At 42.5% G+C, this 21,899-nt stretch overlaps 1 protein-coding gene across 1 annotated transcript in view; it reads right to left on the minus strand.

Annotated features, from left to right (window-relative positions):
- Nucleotides 1–6,443: 6,443 nt before the first annotated feature.
- Nucleotides 6,444–21,899, minus strand: part of FOXO1 (forkhead box O1) — a 72,339-nt gene continuing 56,883 nt past the window's right edge. The window contains exons 2-3 of the mRNA XM_068267109.1: nt 18,057–19,384; nt 6,444–12,105 (exon numbers count right to left, since the gene is read on the minus strand). Of these exons, the coding sequence (XP_068123210.1) occupies nt 18,071–19,384 (1,314 nt within the window). The 3' untranslated portion in view covers nt 6,444–12,105; nt 18,057–18,070. The remainder of the gene's footprint in view (nt 12,106–18,056; nt 19,385–21,899) is intronic.

A 21,899-nucleotide genomic window follows, 5' to 3' on the forward strand; every position in this document is an offset into this window, starting at 1 on the left:
CTATGATCCAAAGCCTGCCCATGGGCATCTGATTTTTTTGTTTTAATATTGCCTTTATAATTACTCTCCTCGGTCATTGGACATTTGCATGTTCATATAACTTTATGTTCATCCCTATAGTCAAAGTTAAAAATGGTCATTTCATTGTACAGTGAATTGCAGAACTAGAGATACACAAGTATGATGAAAGGATAGTTTAAAACTAGATTTCCAGTCAAAATAGCAAATGCATTTTAATCCAGTTGTGTACTCATAAAATAGTTAGCGTCAGGGTTGAATTCCTGCCGGTCTACTGAAATCACCTGAAAAGCAACCTTCTCAAGAGAACACTGATAACTCCTTATCTTGCTGTTGGTCTACAGAGCCCTATTAGCATGTGCTGAGCTCTTTGCCCGAGTGGCTAGGAGAACTGTCATGTCAGGAATCTGGTTGCAGTGTCTAAAACCATTGGAATCCAAAAACTGCCAGAACAGAATTACAACTCTTGGTAGGCTAGAATTTTTGACATTCAGTTTAATAGTAAACATATAGCCCAAGTTAGCTATGCTCCCTAGGAGAAGCTATCCCTACACATACCTGTAAACAGGGACCTTCCTACTCCTGTAACGAAATGAATCATTGCAGTAGAACCAGAGACGGGATGCATGAAATATTACTTCCTGTACTGTGCAGACTTCTAAACCAAAGGCAGAATGAAGAATATAGTAAAACTAAGCCATATAATACTGCCATAGTTTAAGGCAAGCTGACTAGGAAATGACAGCAGCTGTGGACTTAAAATATTTGAGAGCATTCAATGGTCTTGTGTGGGAATTACTAGGTTATAGACTTGTAATGTGGAGTTAGTGTGGATAGCAAAGTGATCATTGGCACCCCTGTGGTCTGCCCTTTGGCTGTGCTCAGCAATAGAGTGCCTTCTTAACAAATATAAGCTTCAATATTACAGAAAGCAAGCAACAAACCGTTCTCATTCAGGGGAGTTTATTCAAATAATGACAGGAGTCCTAAAAGCATAACTGAGTCTAAGACTTTAAAGAGGAACTTCAGCCTAAACAAACATGCGGTCATTAAGTTTCATTTGGTAGATTATATTACCTATCTATTTTAATTAACATCTTACTCACCCTGTTTTAAAAGAACAGGCAAAGGTTTGTGATTTCATGAGGGCAGCCATCTTTTTGGTTGAAAGGAGGCGACAGGGAGCATGAGACACCGTTCCAACTGTGCTGTGTCCTGATCACCCCTCCCAGTTGCTAAGCAACCAGAACAAAATCAGAAATCCCATCATGCTCTGCACAGCATCAGGGGAAAAATGCCCAGGCAGTTTTCTTTGATGGGGCAGAGCTTAGCTTCTAAGTTGCTAAAAATTAGGCTTGGGTATGAAAAACAAAGTTCCAATGCTGTGAACCTGTTAAAGAAACACCAAGCCTTTTCAGTGCTGCTGAGTAGATTTTTAGTCTGGAGGTTCACTTTAAAGGAAAACTTAAGTCAAAAAAAAAAAATGACATTTACTCACCTGGGGCATCCCTCAGCACCCCGAAGCTGGATGGTGCCCTCGCAGCCCCGCTCCGATCGGCTATCGCCGAACAGGAAGTAGCCGCCGGCGGGGACAGGACGATCGGAGCGGGGCTGCGAGGGCACCATCCAGCTTCGGGGTGCTGAGGGATGCCCCAGGTGAGTAAATGTCTTTTTTTTTTGACTTAAGTTTTCCTTTAAGGCCTGGCTCAAATGAACATAAACAGTCCATTCCCAAAATGTAATGGGTGGGAACAGATCCAATATTAACACCTTCCCGACCGCCTAACGCCGATATGCGTCGGGAAGGTGGCAGCCCCAGGACCGCCTAATGCTGATCGGCATCAAGAGCAGTGGGCGGAGATTAGCGCCGATGCATCCCTGCTTGAGTGAGAGCGGAGAAGTGAAGAAACTGACCGTTCTAGACAGCACAATTTACTTTGGTGATGGGGGTCGGGGGTGGATGTGGGGAAACAGAACAGAAGCAGCTGAACGGCAACGGAGTGAAAACGGATCCAATCGACTGGTAATTAGATCCGTCTGCCACTTCAATGGCAGCGTGAGCTGGCCTTAGGGTGCATAATACATGATATATGAAGGGGACATTAAAGGGAGTCTGAAGCCATTTTCAAAATTAAAACCAGATACTCGCCTAAGGAGAGGGAAGGCTCTGGGACCTGTAGACCCTTCCCGTTCTCCGCAGGCTCTCCGTAAGCAGTCCACGATCATTCAGCCCCAGTGCTTCCAAAGACTGCCGAAGTCTACAGTAGCGGGAGATTTAAACTGTGAAGCCTGCGGGGGAATGTGGAGACCAGCAGGAGAATGGGAAGGCCTATAGGACCCAGAACTGTCTCTCTCCTTAGGTGAGTATCATCATTTTTAAACTCACTTCATACTTGCTTTAAGTCATTTACTTGGAGAACTGTTGTGGAGAACTGGTGTGTGGCACATAATCACTATTTGGACTGTCCTGTGATATTTTATCATTTGACATTTAAAGTAGACCGGAAGCCTAAATGGCTGTGGCCCCTCTCTGTGTACTGACCACCATGTGCAAGTGCATGAAGGGCCTCGTGGTACTGCATAGGCCATACTTCATTCCTGCACAGTGCAGCCATACTCGTACATGGAGAGGAGCACGGGCAATATTAAATATCAATGTTGAATATTGTAAACAGGGTCCCAGTGCATAGGAATATCAGGGAAACCTCTAGACCAGTGTTCTCTCCAGGCTCTTTTAGCTGGGTGATCCACCTAGCCAGTTTTGGCGAGCACCCGGCTGTTTTCAACTTACCTCCTACGCTGTAAAGGGGCCCCATACACTGGTTGATTTTAGCCATCGATCAATTCTACAGAATCGATCAGAAATCAATTCTATCAAATTCCCCATATGATCGATCTGTGGCCGATTTTGATTGATTTGATTTCATTCTGAAATCTGTTGGAAATCTGTTCCTAGCGTGAGGCACACATCGGATAGATTCCTGTCAGATTCTACTTGACAGGGATCTGACAAATCTAATGGTCGAATCTGCAGTAAATCTATAAGTGTATGGCCACCTTAAGAGTTGCACACAGAAGCACCGGCCCTGCATTCCCTCATATCGCCCCACCCGGCTTCTTTTTCATGCCACCCAGCTGGAAAAAAAATCCTAGGGAAAACACTGTAGACCATACATGTAAAAAACTCTGGGCCGCAGAGCCATTAAATTCGGCCCTCAAGTGGTTTCCCCACTTTGCATTATGTTTGGCCCACTCTAGACCACCAGGGAAGCTATACTGGAGGTGAAGCCCTAGAACACCAGAGAAGCCATATGGGGGAGGTAGGGGGAAAGCACGGGTCACCAGGGAACTGTAAAAGAGAGGGAGGACCCCTAGACAGCAGGAAACTGTATAGGGGTTGGAGGGGAGCCATTAGACACCAGGGAACTTTATCAGGGTGGATGGTGGACAGCAGACATTGAGGTTTGCCCACCTATAGGTCCTAGTATACAATTTAGGCCCACTTTTTATTTGAGTTTGACACCCCTGCTCTAGACTATTCAGAGGCTTTCCTCTGCTGCTCTGCTGGGGCAAGTATAAATTTTGTGGGTTCAGGTACCCTTTATTTTTTTTAATAAAAATAATGTTCTTGTGTGTTTTATCCCCCCCCCCCCTCCCAACCCCCCCCCCCCCCCTCTGGGCAGTGGAGAAATAGAATTGGAGCAACTATTTCAATTTGTTACATGTTATTTTAAATGCTAGAATTAAGGTTGTGACCTGAACAGGCCTCCAGTTTGCAGGATGACAAAGTTGTGCAGAGCAGAGACTCTCTTTAACAGCTGAGTTCACACAAAGGACGATGACAACAGGCACAATGCATCTAGCAATGCATTCAAAACACTGCCCATAAGACTAACAACTAAACGGCCCCCACATGTCATCTAAGCAGCATTCTGGGGCAGTGAAATGCATGGCCCCATACTGCACTACATAACCATATAAAACCAGGGCAACAGGTAAGAAAATTTCAGCAGCTTATTTTTGTTCTGCATTTTTGAGATATGGCTGAAGCTTTCAGATATAAGTGCAATATAAATTTTTCCTTTATAAGAGTCTAAAACATTCTGAACTTAAAATATGTGGAAAATGCCTAAAAGTCTGTATGTGCCTGTACAACATCTAGTACTGGAGCATTGCACTCTAATATAGGGAAAAAAATGCTTATCCATCTGCTCTGCTGGAGAGGTCGCTGACATCCAGAACAAAACCGATAAAAGAATGACATCATTAACAGATTAAAAGCAGAGCAACTTCTGATAAAAGGGTTTCAAAAGTCCATTTGTAATAATATTGTGGGCTTTTTCAATAGATTAGCGCCACGAGTGGCAAGAAGGACAATTCAGAGAAGATCCGACATCTTTGAGGCGAATGTCAGCATGATTAAAAGTTGTAATTTCTCCAAATTATCATGGAATGTACTGTATGCCAAGGTAAATTAGGCAATCGTGACTGCTATACTGTGTTGAAGTTGGAAGAACACAGCCCCTCCCCTCCCCCCCTCCCGTTCTTTAGTTCTTACAGCAACCAGACTTCCAGTATCTTTGCCTATTCTAGATAGACCCTGGTCTCTGGACCTCTGCAAAAATGAGTTCAAAGATGCCTGCTCTGGGACACTGCTGCCTAGCGTGTTGAGCACCATTTCTTCTGGAGAAAGCATTACTGGCTTGTGGTATAGCTCCTCAAACTCCTGCAAGGCCATCAGGCACCAAGGGTAGGATGCAAATGAACATGACACAGATATCTTTGGCAGTGGTTATGTGAATTTAGCACCCTGCCATCAACTACAGCCATGTCATGTGCATGCATGCAGTCAAAGAAATGTGTTGGTTAGAATTAGGCACAGATTAAAAGTCAGTGTAGTGATAGGGTAAGGGGAGGTTAGCTTTAGTTGTTAGGGTTAGAAGCATAAGATCAGGTGTATCCTAGGCGAACCAAGAAGTTATGTTCATGGAAGGCATTGGACTAGTTTGAGCCTGTTCCAATGTAAAAATGTAAAAAATGGTAACGGATGATGGCAGCTCACAAAATTGTTATTTTGTAGAGAGCAGAACAAATAAAAATGATCTAAACTCAGCTTTTCACATTTTGAAAGAAAGGCAAGATTCATATAGTGACATGTAGCTGGTGACCATCATGTCCATCTTCAGAGAGCAGAACTAATTGTAATTTTAAATGTTAAAAACAATTCTTAATTCTATAATGCACGCGTTTGTGCCCGTTGATATTTTCCTCCTATTTGGAGTGTTACTGACCCCGTATCAGCATGTAGCAAGTGAAATCTATTCCTGGCCCACATGCTTTTATCCAGGTCAGACCAATTATTATGGTTACCTTACCAATCAGATCGCCTATCCTTCACAGATTCACATTGAAGGAAAACTGAGCAGCTCCTGCTAATGTTATTGATGGTATTACTCTAGTGGTGCTAAAGCTATGCAACACAGCAAATGACAGCAGTTGCTTGGCAACCTGTTGCAAGGACTAGTGGCAGCTAATCTCCCGTGAGATATGACCCATACATGACCTGAATGAGCAGCCAAAATCAGGCCAGACCTGCCTTTTTGTTAAGAGGGGCAGCCTATAGGGCAACACTCTAAATACCTCCCAAATGCTGAAGGCCATAATTGTCAAAAGAATTATGTTCGATAGCTCTGTATACTAAAAATGAACCCTGCCTTTTGTAGTAAGATGTACAACTGTCAAGTCATAAGGGCTTGTGTAGAAGGTAGTGGGAAGTTTAAGGACAGGGAGAGGTCTCACAGCCCCTGGGGGGCACTAACCTCGGGAGGTGAAAGCCTCTGGATCCTAATAATCCCCCATCCTCTTCACCCTCCAGCGCTGGCAGCCCAACCCAAGCTTGTCGGCTGTAGCGCAGTAGGGCTTGCAATATTTACCTTCCCGGCTCCAGCTCAGTAGCAACTTTCAGATGGGCTTCAATCAGGAATAGCCAATCCCGATTGGGTCCGCTCTAATGCACAGGCGCAAGTTACCTGCGCCTGAACGGATTCGATCGGCAGGACTGTGGTGTCAGTATAAAAATTATCAGACTCAAGACTTCTCAGTTTATGAAACCACCGACTCCAACTCCAGATACCCATAACTGCTCAGAATCCTCCTCCAACTCCACAGCCCTGCCGATCGGGTTCAGCTATTTCTGCTGGAGCCCATTGGAAAGCCACTACTGCATCTGCGCTGGAGCCGGGAAGGTAAATATTAAAATCCCCGCTGTTTGGGAGCTGTAAGCACTGGATCCAGGAAGGTGAAGAGGATGGGGGAAGCTTCATTAGGATCCAGAGACTTCCCCCTCCTGAGTTAAGTAACCCCCCAAACCCACCCCCTGATATGATTATCATATGTAGTAATTCACATACTGTAATTCTTGACACCTCAGCCAGCTCCATATTTCTCAGGGTTATAATGGCAAAAACCCACAATCTGTTTATAGAATTGTGAGGAGCAGCAGCACATGAATGATGTAATCACTGTGGCTTATAGGCTAACATATACAATACAAGGAAGGCCGATCAGCTTAAAGGGCCAGCATTTCCCTATTCTAATCCCGCTGCACAAAAGATTAAGGTGACAAGCTCACTGGAAAAACTTATCAGTACTGAATGGCACTTTTAGCAGGCACCAACTGGCCTCATTGAGAACTGGGATCGGAGCTGAAAAGCACCACTAAAAGTCCTACAAATCACTTTCTGCATGAACAAACCTTTAAAAGGGTGGCCAATATAAAAACGTCAAAAAACTGTTGTATTTCAAACATTTAATGATTTTCATGAATACATAACTGGATTGAATGAGTTTTCCATACATTCGCCTATAATTAGATTTCAAGATTAATTTAAGATGTGCAGTAAGATGCAATCTCCAATCCAATGGAGAACAGAACATTTTATCCATATAGAACAACATCCTTTAGCAATGTTGCTTTGTTACAAAGGTTGTGAACTTTACAAATGGCTCTTAAGGCAATATGTACAATTAAACATTAAAAAAAAATAAAAAATAAAAAAACAAACCACCCAGATGGAATGCAAACATATGACTAAAAACACAGTACAACTGAATGCAGCTCTCTATATATGCCAAAGCATACAAGTACACTACAACAACTGAAATTCATAAGACAGCAGTATTCAAAGGCAGCATGTTGCGCTTAGCTGGCATAACCACCTGTCATAATAGAGATAACGGAAATACAGGATGAGACAATGGTGCACGATTATAAATAAACTAAAAGGGGGGCTGGGTACAAATGATTTATTATAAGTTACTGTAGGGTCTTCAAAATAAAACTAAATTAACATTGAGTGGCAGAGAGCAGTAGTAAAATATATGTAGCTGTATTATCGGACTAGCAGTAATGTATCGTTCATGTGATAAAGCCATTTAATTCACTTTACAGCAGAAGATGGCAAACTCTAGCCCAAGCCTAACGTCCATCATTCTTTGCCTGAAATGACAGGACGCTATGATATGGGAGGATGGTGCGGCCAGATAAGGCCAACCTCATTTATAATGGTGATTATTGAGTATTATTAAAAGCTTGATGAAAATATAGAAGAAAAAAAAAACTTGTAAGAGTCTCCCAAAGCAAGCGATACAAATAATTTATACATATCTTTTAAGGTAAAATGAAGAAATTTATTTACAAGATTTTCTCCATTTTCCTTGCATTAAAATATCAACATGGGGGGAAAAAAGCACCCAAATCGTTAAGTACAAAAGCTTGTAGTACAAAGCACACATAGAAATACTGAACATCTCTGCATTATTCGGGGATACTAGGATGCTGGCGCAGGTCAAATAGACATGGCTACTGACAATGATTTACCCAACAGCATAAAAAGACAAACAATTATACACAGAATTTAAAAACATTTCTTTGTACAAGATCTGACAATCTATTTGTCTCTGTAGTAACTGAATGCTTGGGGGCTGAACGTTTTAAATTGGATTAATGGTACTCTCTTAAAGGCGACGTCTGCTGAAACACAATGGAACAGCATGTGGTTATATAGATGTGGGCAATCGGTTAAGAGTGGAAAAAAAAAAAAACTTAAGAAACCAATCAGTACAGTTCTGGAGTCATGTCTGGTACACACCATGCAATGTCCCATCAGATTCACATGTCAAATTGACAATTTCCGACAGGACCAATCTGATTTCCCATTGCTTTTCAGATAGATTTTGTACAGAATAAATTGGAAAATCGCTCAGAAAAAACAATCGGAAATAAGATCGGACCTGTTGGAAATTATATATTCGACTGGGCGATCTGATGGTAAAATTGCATGGTTTGTACCAGGCATTAGAGAAACTGCTACAGGTTAAGGCTCCCTGCACACTGCAAATCAGTTTTGCGATTCAGTTTCCGATTTGCAATTTAGATTTTCCCTGAATGCAATCAACAGAAAAACTGAGGAAAAAAACGCAGCATGCAGTAACGATTAAAAATCGGAATCACATGCAGTGTGCAGGAAGCCTTAGAGAGATCACGCTTGACTAGGAGTTGAGAGTTACAAAGCAAGGCCTGGAACCCACTAGCAGGGCTTTTTGTAAATGCTTGAGATTTGCAAGCTACTTGCTAATGTACTGCTATTGGTGTGATCCCACTTGAAGGAAGTGATTTTTTTTTAATTCTTCATAGCATTGCATTAGCAAGAGCTTTTCAAATCACAAGCACTTAGTAAAGAGCTGCTAGTGGGTCCCAGGCCTAAGGCTGCCCATATAGATCATGTATTCTATCTAATTCTCAGCTCAAGAACCAGGGAACATGTAAACCATCACAAAATGCTCAGGTGACTGGCTGACCGTTAAAGGAAAATTCCGATTTGGTCATAAATTGCCACAGATGGCAACATTTAATCTGTAATTCATTCAGAAGACAGATAATTTCTATATCTGTAAAGGCCCATACACACGTCGGATTTTTGCGAACGACCCGTCGTTTGAACGTTCCGTCCAGTCGTTCGCACGTCAAATCCGATGTGTGTACAGACTATCGTTCGGGTGATAAGACTGGTTGAAACCAGTCTTATCACGCGAACGATAGTCCGTACACACGTCTGATTCCGCGTGCGAACGACTAAACGACGGGACGTTCAAACGACCCGTCGTTCAGAAAAATCCGACGTGTGTATGGGCCTTAAGTAAGCTGAAATTGCTTTTCTTTTGATGGTTGGACATCCGTACTACATTTGGAGTACTGTTGTCACAAGAATGTCAGGAAGCTGCCACATTGCTCCAAAGCAATTAGCTACACAGGGCAGGAGCCTTTGTTATGCTGGGTACTCACAGTACGATTTTCCAATGCGATTTTTCAACCCGAACGTTTTTTTCCCGATCGCTTATGCACTCGATTCTGCGCTCGATCTCATCTTTTTCCATTCGCTTCTATGAGAAATCAAGCGCATAATCGATCGGGAGTAATATCGGACATGAGGGATTTTATCAATCCGATCCATCTATCGCACGGAAAATCGTACCGTGTGTACCCAGCATAACTCATTTTCAACACTTGGGATAATCCATTGACTGGAAGCATTTTAACCAGTTTCTGCTACAATCACTATGGAATGTCTGTTTCTTACACGCAAATAAAACTAAATATTCAAATTGGCATATTAGCTGTTAAAACCGTGTATACAGTCAATCTGAGCATTGAGTTTTACCTCAGCAAAATGTGAGGTTTCCCTTGAACTATGAGCTGGAGTTGACAAATACAGGATTTCAGGCAAAAAGACAGCTTCAGAAAAGTTGGTCTGCAGATATTGAAGGGCGTTCCATTGCATAAAGCAGCCATTCTAGAACACTATCAAAAAAAATTAAAAACTGACTGCAATAGGGTGCAAGGCATTTGTTTTATTAACACTTAGGGCTCATTCAAACCACAAGAGCTTTTCTGAGCTCTTTGTGATTTTAAAAGCTCTTGCTAATGTAATCCTATGTGTGTGTTCACACTGGAGCGATGCGATCTTGTTAAAAATCCCCCATAGCATTGAATTAGCAAGAGCTTTTAAAATCTCTAGCACTTAAAAAACTCGAAGTGTGAATCAACCCATTTTCAAATTGAACCCTCCACGCTGCGCACTCTTTACCACCACGCAGAGTAATATATATATTATATATTCAGCTAACCAACTCTTTTTGGTTCACACCTAAGCTTTCTCTTCAAAGGCATGATCATTTCTGTACAGAACAGGTTTCTTTTTACAGCCATGAATTCCACTATGCAGGAGTTATGCAATTTAAAGGGAACCTGAGGTGAAAGACGAATGGAGGCTGACATTTGCTTATTAACAATGCACATTGCCTGAAAGTTCTGCGGACCCTCTGCCTCTAATACTTTTAGTGATAGATGCTGAACATGCATGTAGATCAGAGGTTTCTAACAACATTAGCTGCATGCTTGTTTTAAGCGTGCTTCAGACACTAATAATGTCAGGATGCTCAGTAAGACTGCCAGGCAACTGGTATTGTTCAGGCTACGTTTCCACTGTAGCGTGACATTTTCACCTGGGAAAAAAAAAATCGTATAAGATTGTTCTGTTTAGTGAAAAATTTTACACATTTTATGTGAATTTTCGTACGTGAAAATTTGCATTAGTTAAATATAACATAATCTGCCTAATAACAGCTTAGTCATGATGGCTGACAACTTCCTGTAACCATGGATCTGATGTCAATTTTCGAGCAAATAACATTATGTAGGTAGAAACTACTAGAAACTACATAACACGGTATGGCTAACACAGTACAGAAACATTTTTACTACGCGCAAATAACACAAACTTGTGTTGCTTATACAAAGCATTGTACGCGAATCATCCGCAATGTCTGAAAAAATTTTTTCACCCGTGGGAAATTTCGCATTGGTTGGAAACAGTCCCATTTACTACCATTAGTTGCCAAATCAATGCAAATTTTCTGAGAGAAAAATCTGACAAAAGCACAAGTGGAAACCTAGCCTTAGAGGAAAATAAATATGGCAGCCTCCGTATGTCTCATCTCAGGTTCTTTTTAAAGAAAATTAGTCTAGAGTTTCTCATAAGTTATCGCACCTGAAGCCGAATGCCATTTAGCGAGAAACATTCACCGAAATGTGTAATATACGAGATGGTAGCTGAAGAGAAAATATGCAAAGTGAAATCTCTCCCAACATTGGGCTCTCTTCTATTTCTATAAAAATCCTTTTGTTGCGTTTAGTTAAAAACGTAATCTAAAGATAAGGTGTGATAATAAAGATCTGTGTATTGGGGTCACCCTCATTCTAGAATTTAGCCACCAGGGACACTTCGGCGCCGATAAGTGTGGCTGTCATTTCATATATGGGAAACATATAAGGCCTTTTCAATCATTAAAAAACCTGCAGAAAAATAAACCCTTTCTGCACAGAATACCAAATTCCACTTTTAATAAACAATATCAAAATTAAACAAAGCTTCAAATTCTCTCCCCCCCACCCCCCTTATAAGCATATAAACTATATTTAGAATTACATGATTAGCACCAACCCTGGATTACTTTAATGTTGGTCCAAATACAGGGAAAATTCCCCATTGGCTTGGAATGTAAATAAATTAGACTGTTGCGGTTTTATACGCATTTGGCAGTTACCAAAGAGACAGGTAGCATTTAAAAAAAGTTGCTGGCACTAGCTCTTTAAACTTCTTGTTAGACTGTTTAGTGCAGTTAGGGCTGTAAGGTTTTCTAGTCTTTTAGATATGAAAATGCTCACAAGCCCCATTTCTGAGCAAATCTGACACTCACAAAAAGAACCGAGAGCATAGAAGCAAGTACACATACTACACAATTGTCAGTTTTTCTTCTTGAATTACACTGCTTCTACGAGCACCCAAACAGCAACGATAATGGCCCAGTCTGTTCCACAATGTTTTCTAGTCAGTTTGGCACTTCATAGTTAGGGGTCCAAGAGCAGCAGTAACTGGCATAAAACGTGACATCCATTTCTCTGTGGATTTGACAAAAGCTTGGAGATGGGCATCTTTGGAGGTTTCTTCCGCTGTTCACAGATGTCTCCTGAAAGAAAAAAGTTGTGGTCACTTAACCAAGCAATGGTGACTAACACTGTATCCATGGCATTAAGTGAACCTGAAGTCAGACACAGGTGGATAAAGCAGATTACTAGGCAACCTTAACCACTTCGCATCCAGACCTTGTTTTCCCCTTATTGACCAGAGCAGTTTTGACGCTTTAGCGGTGTCCCTGTTTAATCACCAATAACTTTATCTGTACTCGTGCCACATAAATGATCTATATATCTTTTTTTCAAGACAAACTAAGCTTTCATTGGGAGGTATTTGGTCCCAAGTAAAATGTTCCTCTCTATGCATGTTAATGGGAAAAAATAAAAAAGAAAATCACTATTTCTCAATTTTGACCAATTTGTTTAAAAATAAAAAGTGCGATTGACATAAAAACTGTGCTACCAGTTAAAGTCGCCCCAGTATAGATATCCAGATGGGTCCCCAGTATCACCCCACCCCACCCCAGTATAGCCAGATGTGTTCCCAATATCAGCCCCCCCAGCATAGCCAGATGAGTCCCCTGTGTTTGCCACCTCCAGAATAGATTGACAGATGCACCCCCAGGAATAGTGCCCCTCTTTATAGCCAGATGTGTCCCCAGATCAGGATTACCCCCATTATGGCCAGATGTACCCTCAGGATTAGCGCTGCCCACCCCATTATAGCCAAATGTGCCCCCAGTATTAAGGTATGCCCCCCCCCCCCCCCAGATGTGCAAAATTTGTAAACCCTCCCTCCCCTTGGTTACTCAGATGTCCCCAGATGTCCCCCTTTGCATATCCCCCTCCCCCCAAGAATCTATAGCCAGATGTCCCCCCCCCCCCCCATCAGGCAGCCCCCTCCGTGCAGAGATAGTTAAAAAAATGCACAAGCAGGCAGTCTCACTCACCTACCTCGGTCCTGCAACTATCCTGAAGCCTGATCCTCCGATCCCCGCTCTGCAGTCAGCCGCATATTGCCGGTAACCCGGGTCCCGGCTTGATGACGTCATCAAGCCGGGACCCGGGTTTCCGGCAATATGCGGCTGACTTCAGAGCGGTGATCGGAGGATCAGACTTCAGGACAGTCGCAGGACCGAGGTAGGTGAGTGTGGCAGCTTGCTTGTGCCTTTTTTTTAACTATCTGTGCGCCGAGGAGGACAGATGAAGGATCGCTGCAGTTCACTACTGCAGCGATCATTCATGGGAGGAGGGTATACTAATTGGCCAAAAGGGAACATGTTCCCTTCCACCAATTAGTATTGCAGCTGACAGTGCCGGAGGGTGTGCTCTGAAGAGCACCCGACTGTGCACAGCAGGGCTGCAGCCAGGTCAGTATATCTACGTCGCTGTGGCTTGGAGGGCGCCACAGCTGACGTAGATATACTGTAGTGGTGGGGAAAGTGGTTAAAGTGACACTGAAGCGCACAAAAAAACCCCCAAAAAACAAAACTTATGATATAATGAATTGTATGTGTAGTACGCATAATTAATAAACATTAGCAGCAAAGAAAAGTTATTTTTATTTTCAGTTATATAGCTTTTTTAGAACATTGGATCATTCTGTTACATTTGCAGTTTGCAAACTAAACTACATTGTAAAATATGAAACAGTAGAGCCAATTGTCCTTTGAACGTCCCTGCAGCAAAACCTTGTCTGAAGCGGTTTTTCACTGTTTCTTTGATGTACAAGTTCAGAAAACAGCGCAGTCTTTGACCAGCTGGGTCAGAGAGCTCTTTTGCATAGATAAGTTTAACTCTTCCTGTACTGTAAACAATGAGATTCTTTACTACTAATGTACTATTTCTTAGCTGTACTACACATTCATTACCTCATAAGTTTCTTTTCAGTTCAGATTCCCTTTAAATCAGTTTCAGTGCAATGCAGCTATAGACAGCTTATAGCTTAATTTTGTTAAATGATTCTGAACTGATCAGGATGATTTGACATCAGCAGGATTATTTTGGCTAAAACTTTGTTCACAGCCAAAAGGCATTTATAGATAATGCAGTTGCAGTGTGGACACCTCTCAAAAGCCAGATAGCCAACACTCCTCTAGGCCATGTTCACATTATGTCCGTTTTTGTAAAATTTTAAACGCAGACGATTTTCAAAATCGCCCTGAAAGCGCTTGTGCAATGATTCTCTATGAGAGAGAGTTCATAGAGCGGTTCGTTTGCGATCCGCTTTGAAAAGCGGTGCTTGGGCCATTTTTGAGGCAATTTGCCTCAATGGAAGGTATAGGAAAACCGCAAAACGCTCACAAAATCGCTTTGGCAAGTGAGTGCATGAGCTTTTTAAAAACAAACAAAGAAAAAAAACGCATTTATTTTTCAGTATCAAAAGACTTGACGTGCTCTGCAAAAGCGCTTACAAAAGCAATGCTGTGGAGTCTGAGCTGGAGTCAGAGTCGAGGACTCGGGGCTATTTTGGGAACCAGGAGTCAGTCGTTTATTTCATAAAGTGAGGAGTCGATGTTTTTTGTACAAAATCCACAGCCCTGTTAAGTATTGGGCTGAGTCGTTGAGGAGTCAGGGCAATTTTGGCCACCCGGAGTTGGAGTCGTGGTTTCATAAACCGAGGAGTCGGAAGATTTTTGTACCAACTCCACAGCCCTGTACAAAAGCGCCCACAAAAACGACCGAACGTGCAGAAAATCACAGAAAAAAAAGCCCACCGGGGATGGACACGTGAGTCGAACGCAATGTGAACAAGGCCTAAAGTAATCCTGAGATGAGAATAGAAAATTGTTAAGGCGTGTGTGCAGAGTGGATGGTGCACGCACACAGCTCCAGTCGGAACCAGCCTGAGATGTTTACAGGGCCTGGGCACAATTAGGGGCTATGCAAGTTTATTTATAACATTTAAATCTTTTAGTGGGTATCTGACTTAAAGAACAACTGAACTGAGGGGGATATGGAGGTCGACATTTATGGCCTTTTAAACAATGCAGATTTCCTGGCTACTCCACTGAGTCTCTGTCTGTAAAGACAAAAAAAAAAATACATCCTTTTACTAAAAGTCATGTTCAGCAATATGGCCATAACTAATGCTGCATTCCTGCGGCAGAACGCTCAATACCCCCGAAATCCCCAGGGCAAAATTTGGGGCTCCTTCCGGTTAGAGGCAGAGCTTTGCACAGTAGCTCTGCCTCTGCTTGCATCAATCTCCGCGGATCACCACCTCCTCCCGCCCCTCAGTCTTTCACTTAGAAGGCGGAGATCCGCGGAGATTGACGCGACTGGAGGCAAAGCTACAGCGCAAAGCTCTGACTCCCCCTGGTAGCAAATTCCAAGACCTGGAAAGTCATGGAATTTTGTCCCAGGATTTCAGGCATATTGAGCATTCTGCAGCGCGGATGCGACGTTTTAGCTATGGCCTTATTGCTGAACAGGACTGCCTAGCAAAAAGAGGTATTTTTTTTAAGCTTCAGACTGTCTTTAATAGTCTGACTGGATTAGCTGCATACTTGTTTCAGGTGTGTGATTCAGACATTTCTGCAGCCAAAGAGACCAGCAGGACTGCTAGGCAACTAGTATTCATTTAAAGGAAATAGGGCATCCACTATATATCCCTATCAGTTCAAGTTTGCTTTAAAAGGAACCAGAGGTGTGAGACCTATGGAAACGGCCATACTTATTTCCTTTTAAACAATACCAGTTGCCCTGCAGTTCTGCTGATCTTTCTGGTCAGCAGGGTCTAAATCACACACCTGAAACTAGCATGCATTTAATCTTGTCAGATTTGTCAGACAACTGATCTACATGCTTGTTCAGGGTCTATGGCAAAGTATTAGAGGCAGAAGATCAGCAGGACAGCCAGGCAATGTGCATTATTTAAAAGGAAAAACATGTCAGCCTCTCACCTCAGGTTCCCATTAACGGCCCACTCACACTGAATCAGTTGCTGTCAGTTATAGCTGAATGGACAACTGATGTGCAGCCCATTGTCCATTTTTCCCTATGGGACCGTTTCCATTAGCGGAAGGGATGCAAAGCGGTTACGCATCACTTCCGCTCCCATTCGTGTCACTTCTGCATCGGGAGATGCGGCCACTCATGGGAGTAGATAGGGGGAGTGGATGCTGCATATTCTCGGATCGATCCACATAACTAGCACGCAATGGAAACTGTTCCATTGTCATGCTTTGGCTTTAGTTCTGTGGAAACTGACCCTTTGGGTCAGTTCACATTATATGAATTTTAAATGAAAGCTTTTCCCAATGCAGTACTATGGAACAGTTAAAACACATCCGTTTTTCAGTGTTCAGTGTGAAAGAGGCCCAAGTCTTTAAAGAGGAACAGTCACGAAAACCTTTACAATTTAAACCACATACAAGTAAGAAGTTCTTTTCTTTCTGAGTAAAATGAGACATAAATTACTTTTCTCCTATGTTTGTCACTTACAGTAAGTATAGTAGTAGAAATCTGACATTACCGACAGATTTTGGGCTAGTCTATCTCTCCATAGGGGATTCTCAGCATGGCCTTTATTCTTTATAAAGACACTCCCTGAAAAATCTTTATACAAAGATGCTGGCCAGCCTCCCTGCACACTTTTTTGGCAGTTGGACGGAGCAACTGCCATTCAGTAAGTGCTTTAAAATAAAGAAAAAGCCCCCCCCATGAGAGGATGGGCTAGTCCAAAATCTGTCGGTAATGTCAGATTTCTATTACTTACTGTAAGTGACAACAGCATAGGAAAAGAAATGTTTGGCTCATTTTACTCTGGAAGAAACGTACTTATTTGTATATTTTTACTTGTATTTAAAATTAAGATTTTCGCGACAGAGGTCCTTTAAGTCGCTCTCCAAATTAGTAAAGCTGGCTTCTCGCACGCAAAGGAGAGCTCCTAATTCCTTTCTTGGCATACAAGTAATTAGGAGCTGGGATTACTCATTCAGCACCTGAAATAATCCAGTAATTGTGTGGAAACAAGCTGCTTGTACCTGTGGCTGTACATAACCGGGGACACCTATAAACACTTGGAATAGGCTCCCCAAAACAATAATGAACAATCATTTCGGTGATCCAAGTAGCAATTGTGATCAGATTGGAAACCATAATTGATAAATTACAACTCTATCACTGCAGTAATAGCAAGGCAATCTCATAGTGATCCGAATACATTGCATGGATTAAAGGAGAGAGTTTAAAAGGCATGCGGAAAATTACAATTACAAAATACAATAAGGGCTGGTTTCCACAGCACTGATTGCCGCAGGGCAAAATCAGGTACCTGCTGGGCACTTTCATAAATGCTAGAACTGTAACAGTTGAGGAAAGCAAAGCAATGGCCTGTTATTCTTTCCTGACTCCCTGAGTATAGTATATTGTAGTCAGAAGCCTGTGTTATTCACAATGGTATGTCTCAGGTCACTTTTAGATGTTCCTTTTACAGAACACAAAGATTTACAAAAATTAAATTTAAAGGAAAAGAAATAAGTAAGCTTGGATAGGAGCTAAAATCACTTTTGCATAATTGCTGTCCTCTGTCCCCATTTGTAAGAATTTCCTTCAGTTTTTGGCCAGACAGGAAGTGAGGAAATCTCTCCTATAGTGGCAGCAATAAATAAAGCTGGTATATTTGCACAGTATGGAAGCACAAGTCTGTGTTCACAGTGAGCCGGATCACAAAAGGCCAGTTCGGAGTGGACAATGCAATGCGTTTTGTTTCCAGTTGGAGTTCAGAGCAGATGAGTTACCACCAGACAAGCTTCTGTGGCAAACTCATCGGCTGTCCGGACTGTAAAAGGGAAAAAAAAAAAAGACCCCCCCCCCTTCTCCATCAAGCTTTATTATCATACCAACCAAGGGGTATTCTATCCCTCTGGGGATAGAATAATTATAGTAATAATAAAGTTTCTACCTTCTTTCCAGCCATTTAAAACTCAAATTGTTTAGTCAATTTGAGCTGTAAAGGTAATGAAATACAGTATTCAATTACATATTTCAGTATACTTACCTACTATATTTATGTTATCCAGATACCCAGCTGTGTGTGGTGGTTGTGACACTGTGAGGAAAGCTTTGGTTAGGCAATATATCGAAATTAAAATCTGCTCCTCCATCCTCCATGAGATCGTTTCGAATAATGGATTCCATGGACTCCAAATCACAGTCCAAGCTTTCAATCAACATGTCATCCAAGTCACTAGGCAGCATCTCCTGGGAGACAATGCCAAATCTGCCAAAGCCATTGCAGCTGCTTGAAGTGTAAGGACTCATGGTTGTCATTTGATGGGGCTGAGTCATAGGCACTTGTAATGAACTTTTCACTGTTGATAGGCGGTTAATGCCAGCACTGTGCGTCATAGCACTCCCAGAATGGGGCAAGGCACGACCGTTCATAGAGGTTTGTTGATTATGCTGTTGATGCGTGTGGGAAATTGTGTTCATTTTGCTGTGGGTTGGCTGGCTGCCATAGGGTGGCATTGCAGAATTAGAAGCCATCATAACATTTTGGCCCAACACTCTACTGCTGGCTTGTGAGACAGCAGACTCCGCTGGGGATAGTAACTCATTGTGTGGTGGAGAATCTGTTGTAAGCAGTTCCTTAAGAAGTCCTGGAACACTGTATGGGACCACTGTCCTGTAACCTGGTTTACTGTCTGGAACACTTTGCATAGACATCTGTGGCATAGAGTTCAAACTAGCTTGAGCATAACTGTATTTCCTGTACTCGGGTTCTGGGGACCCCATACTGGTGTTGGCTGATGTAAATAAATAACTGGATTGCTGCTGCATCATTGAGGCAGGTGAAGACACTGTTGAAACAGTCATGGAGGCGTTAGGAGACAAAAGGTTAAGATTATCCAACAGATTCTCCATGTTCTCAGAGTTCCCAATCTCTGAAAGACTTGGCAATGTAGATCCCAGTTTTGTAGCAGAAGGTGGATACACCAGACTGTGTACATCTGAGTCCCCGAGGTCATCCTCTTCAGGCATGATTGAGCTTGCATTGGAGCTGGTTCTAGGGCGAAACGTGTTCCATGTATTATCAAAATCATCATTGCTGTGGGAGCTGGGGCTTCCAGGCCACTTGGGGAACTGTGACCCCGGGCTATCTCCATTCCCGTCCTGGCTTGATTGGAGAGTAGCCTTTTTCTTGGCAGCTCTTCCTCTGCTCTTTGCAAATTTACTGTTGTTGTCCATAGAAGCGGCTCGTCGTCTTGGCGATTTGCCATTCTTCCCACCTTCAGGGTTAAGAATCCACCATGAGCTTTTCCCAGTCCCCTCATTTTGTACTCGCACAAACTTACTGTGCAGGGATAAGTTATGTCGAATAGAATTCTGCAAAGGGAAAAACAAAAATTACTTTTGTACTCATGAAAATAATACGAACAAGAATTATAGGCTTAGTTAATATGTTTAGACTATGCCAGGACTTCAAAAAAAGGTTTAAAAATGAATGATTATTAAAAAGCAAATATGAAGTGAAAAATAAACTTATGAGAATACATTGAATGTGGAGTAATAGTGGTAAATCTGAACTTTCCTGGAGTCTTGTTTTTGTTTTAAAAGGACTGAATTCTAAACAGCAGACATGACAGTCCGATTTAACCTCCCTGATGTTCAATTTCTGCTGGATTCCTGAGTGAAAAAAACAAAAAAAAAAAACTGCTGGACAAGGTCGACTCATCCATACCCTTTTCAGCTATTTTTCTCTGGATGAGACAGGCTCACCCATACCACCAGGAAGGTAAAAATCTGTTTCATTCAGCATCAGTTTCCTATTCAGTAGGAACAGGCTGAATTCAACTGCTGTTTGACTGCCTTGTTTGCATAGATAAAAGGCACCTCTTTTAACCCCTGCAATGCAAAGAAGAAACGAATATGTTGCTAGCATATGTATCTCACAAGGTATGCTTTAAAGCAGGGGTCTCAAACTCGCGGCCCATTTGCGGCCCTCGATACAATATTGTGTGGCTCGCGTCGGCAAAAGCTTCCTTATAGTTCGCTTCAGTGCTCCCAAGTAATCCGCCGCATCCCCATCGCTAAACGAGGGCTGCAGAGCACCCAAATCGCCTAGGGGGCAATACGCCGGCATTTCCTGGAAGGGGCAGCAGAGCTTTCAGCTTCAGCTCTGCCCCTTCTGACGTCAATCGCGGCGCATCGCCGCCTCTGCCCGCCCCTCTCACTCTTCCTTCACAGAGGGGCGGGGAGAGGCGGCGATGCGCTGTGATTGACGTCAGGAGGGGCAGAGCTGAAGCTGAAAGCTCTGCTGCCCCTTCCAGGAAATGCCGGCGGATTGCCCCCTGGGCGATTTGGGGGCTCTGCAGCCCTCGTTTTGCGGCGGGGACACGGCGGATTACTTGTAATGGGGGTTTTTTTTTGCTGCAGATTGACTTTTTGTGAAATACCTTATGTGGCCCAGCCTCATCCTGACTTTGCCTCCTGCGGCCCCAGGTAAATGGGAGTTTGAGACCCCTGCTTTAAAAGCGTAACTGTCGGGCATAAAATAAAAAATCAATTTCGTTTTATCTGGTAAACAAGTATTATATAAGATGCTAACCAGGCAATCCAAAAGTTAAAATCTCTATTACTTTTCTTGTTTATAAACGACCATTCCCCAGTTTACCTGACTTTTATTTGGTACACACAATTTGGTACACAAAAAGGAAGTTGCAGGGCATGCTGGGTTGTCTTAATTTGCTTTTTTTATTCCCCCTCAGAGCTAACTAAATGTACAGAAGCAAAAAAAAAAAAAAAAGACAACCCAGCATGCCCTGCAACTTCCTTTGTGCGTACCAAATAAGAGTCAGGTAAACTGGGGAATGATCATTTATAAACAAGAAAAGTGAGAGAGTGAGAGTGAGAGACTAGCCCCAACGTGGCTGGGGAAAAAAAAAAAAAATTTACCAGGCAAGGAGGAGGATATATGGATGTTTTTCTAAGCACCACATTTCAGTCAGCTGTTCAGGTACAGCTTTGTATTTACCACTAGGCAGGTCTCTACAGTCTAACCAGCACTAAAAACTTTCTTGAAACCACATATGGCTGAACATATTCCAAAAGTCAGACACGGCACATCAATACTAAAATTAAGGGCAATTATGTGGTGCAATACACACCCCTTGTCCAAGAATCTTTGGTGTAAGCATACCCAAATCAGGCATATTCTGGCTTATACTGAATACACAATATTTTAATTGTTAGAGATGCCATAACCATATCAAAGTTAGGAAAGATATTTAAAAAAAAAAAAAAAAAAAAAAAAAGAGGGCCTGATAGAAACCTGATCAGGAATGGCTGTCATGCTTAAGTACAAAAGTTTTTTTTTTTTACATTTAAAGCCCAAGGGCAGGGAACAATACACAGCATATCAAGTCCTTATCAATCGAGCCGCTGATGGCTCGATTGATAATATCCGACAGGTCCGATGACCTGCCGGATAGATTCCCCACTTGGTCCCCGCGGGCGGACAATAGCGGGGAATCGAGCGGCTGATAAGGAGCGCCGGCGGAGACGAGCGGGAATCGATCTGCGGGGATGCGGCAGGGGTCGATCCAGCGGCAGATTAGCCGATCGACCCGTCTATTCCCAGCATAAAAAACAGCTCAACTGCATGCAAATTTCTGTGCATCATAAGTGTAAGAAATCACACACGTCTGACTATCATTACAATACGCTATAAATGGAGGAACACACAATGTCCAGAAACATACCTACAAGCTGTCAGGTGATTCAATTTGAACAAAAACACATTACATATGATGGTACCAATTAATTAATATGTGCTGCCAGTGTCCCATTGCAGAAAGAGACAGGCAGAAACACACACGTAATGTATTGATAGAGGCCAACT

The sequence above is a fragment of the Hyperolius riggenbachi genome, chromosome 2, assembly GCF_040937935.1.
Source record: "Hyperolius riggenbachi isolate aHypRig1 chromosome 2, aHypRig1.pri, whole genome shotgun sequence".
Lineage (NCBI taxonomy): Eukaryota > Metazoa > Chordata > Amphibia > Anura > Hyperoliidae > Hyperolius > Hyperolius riggenbachi.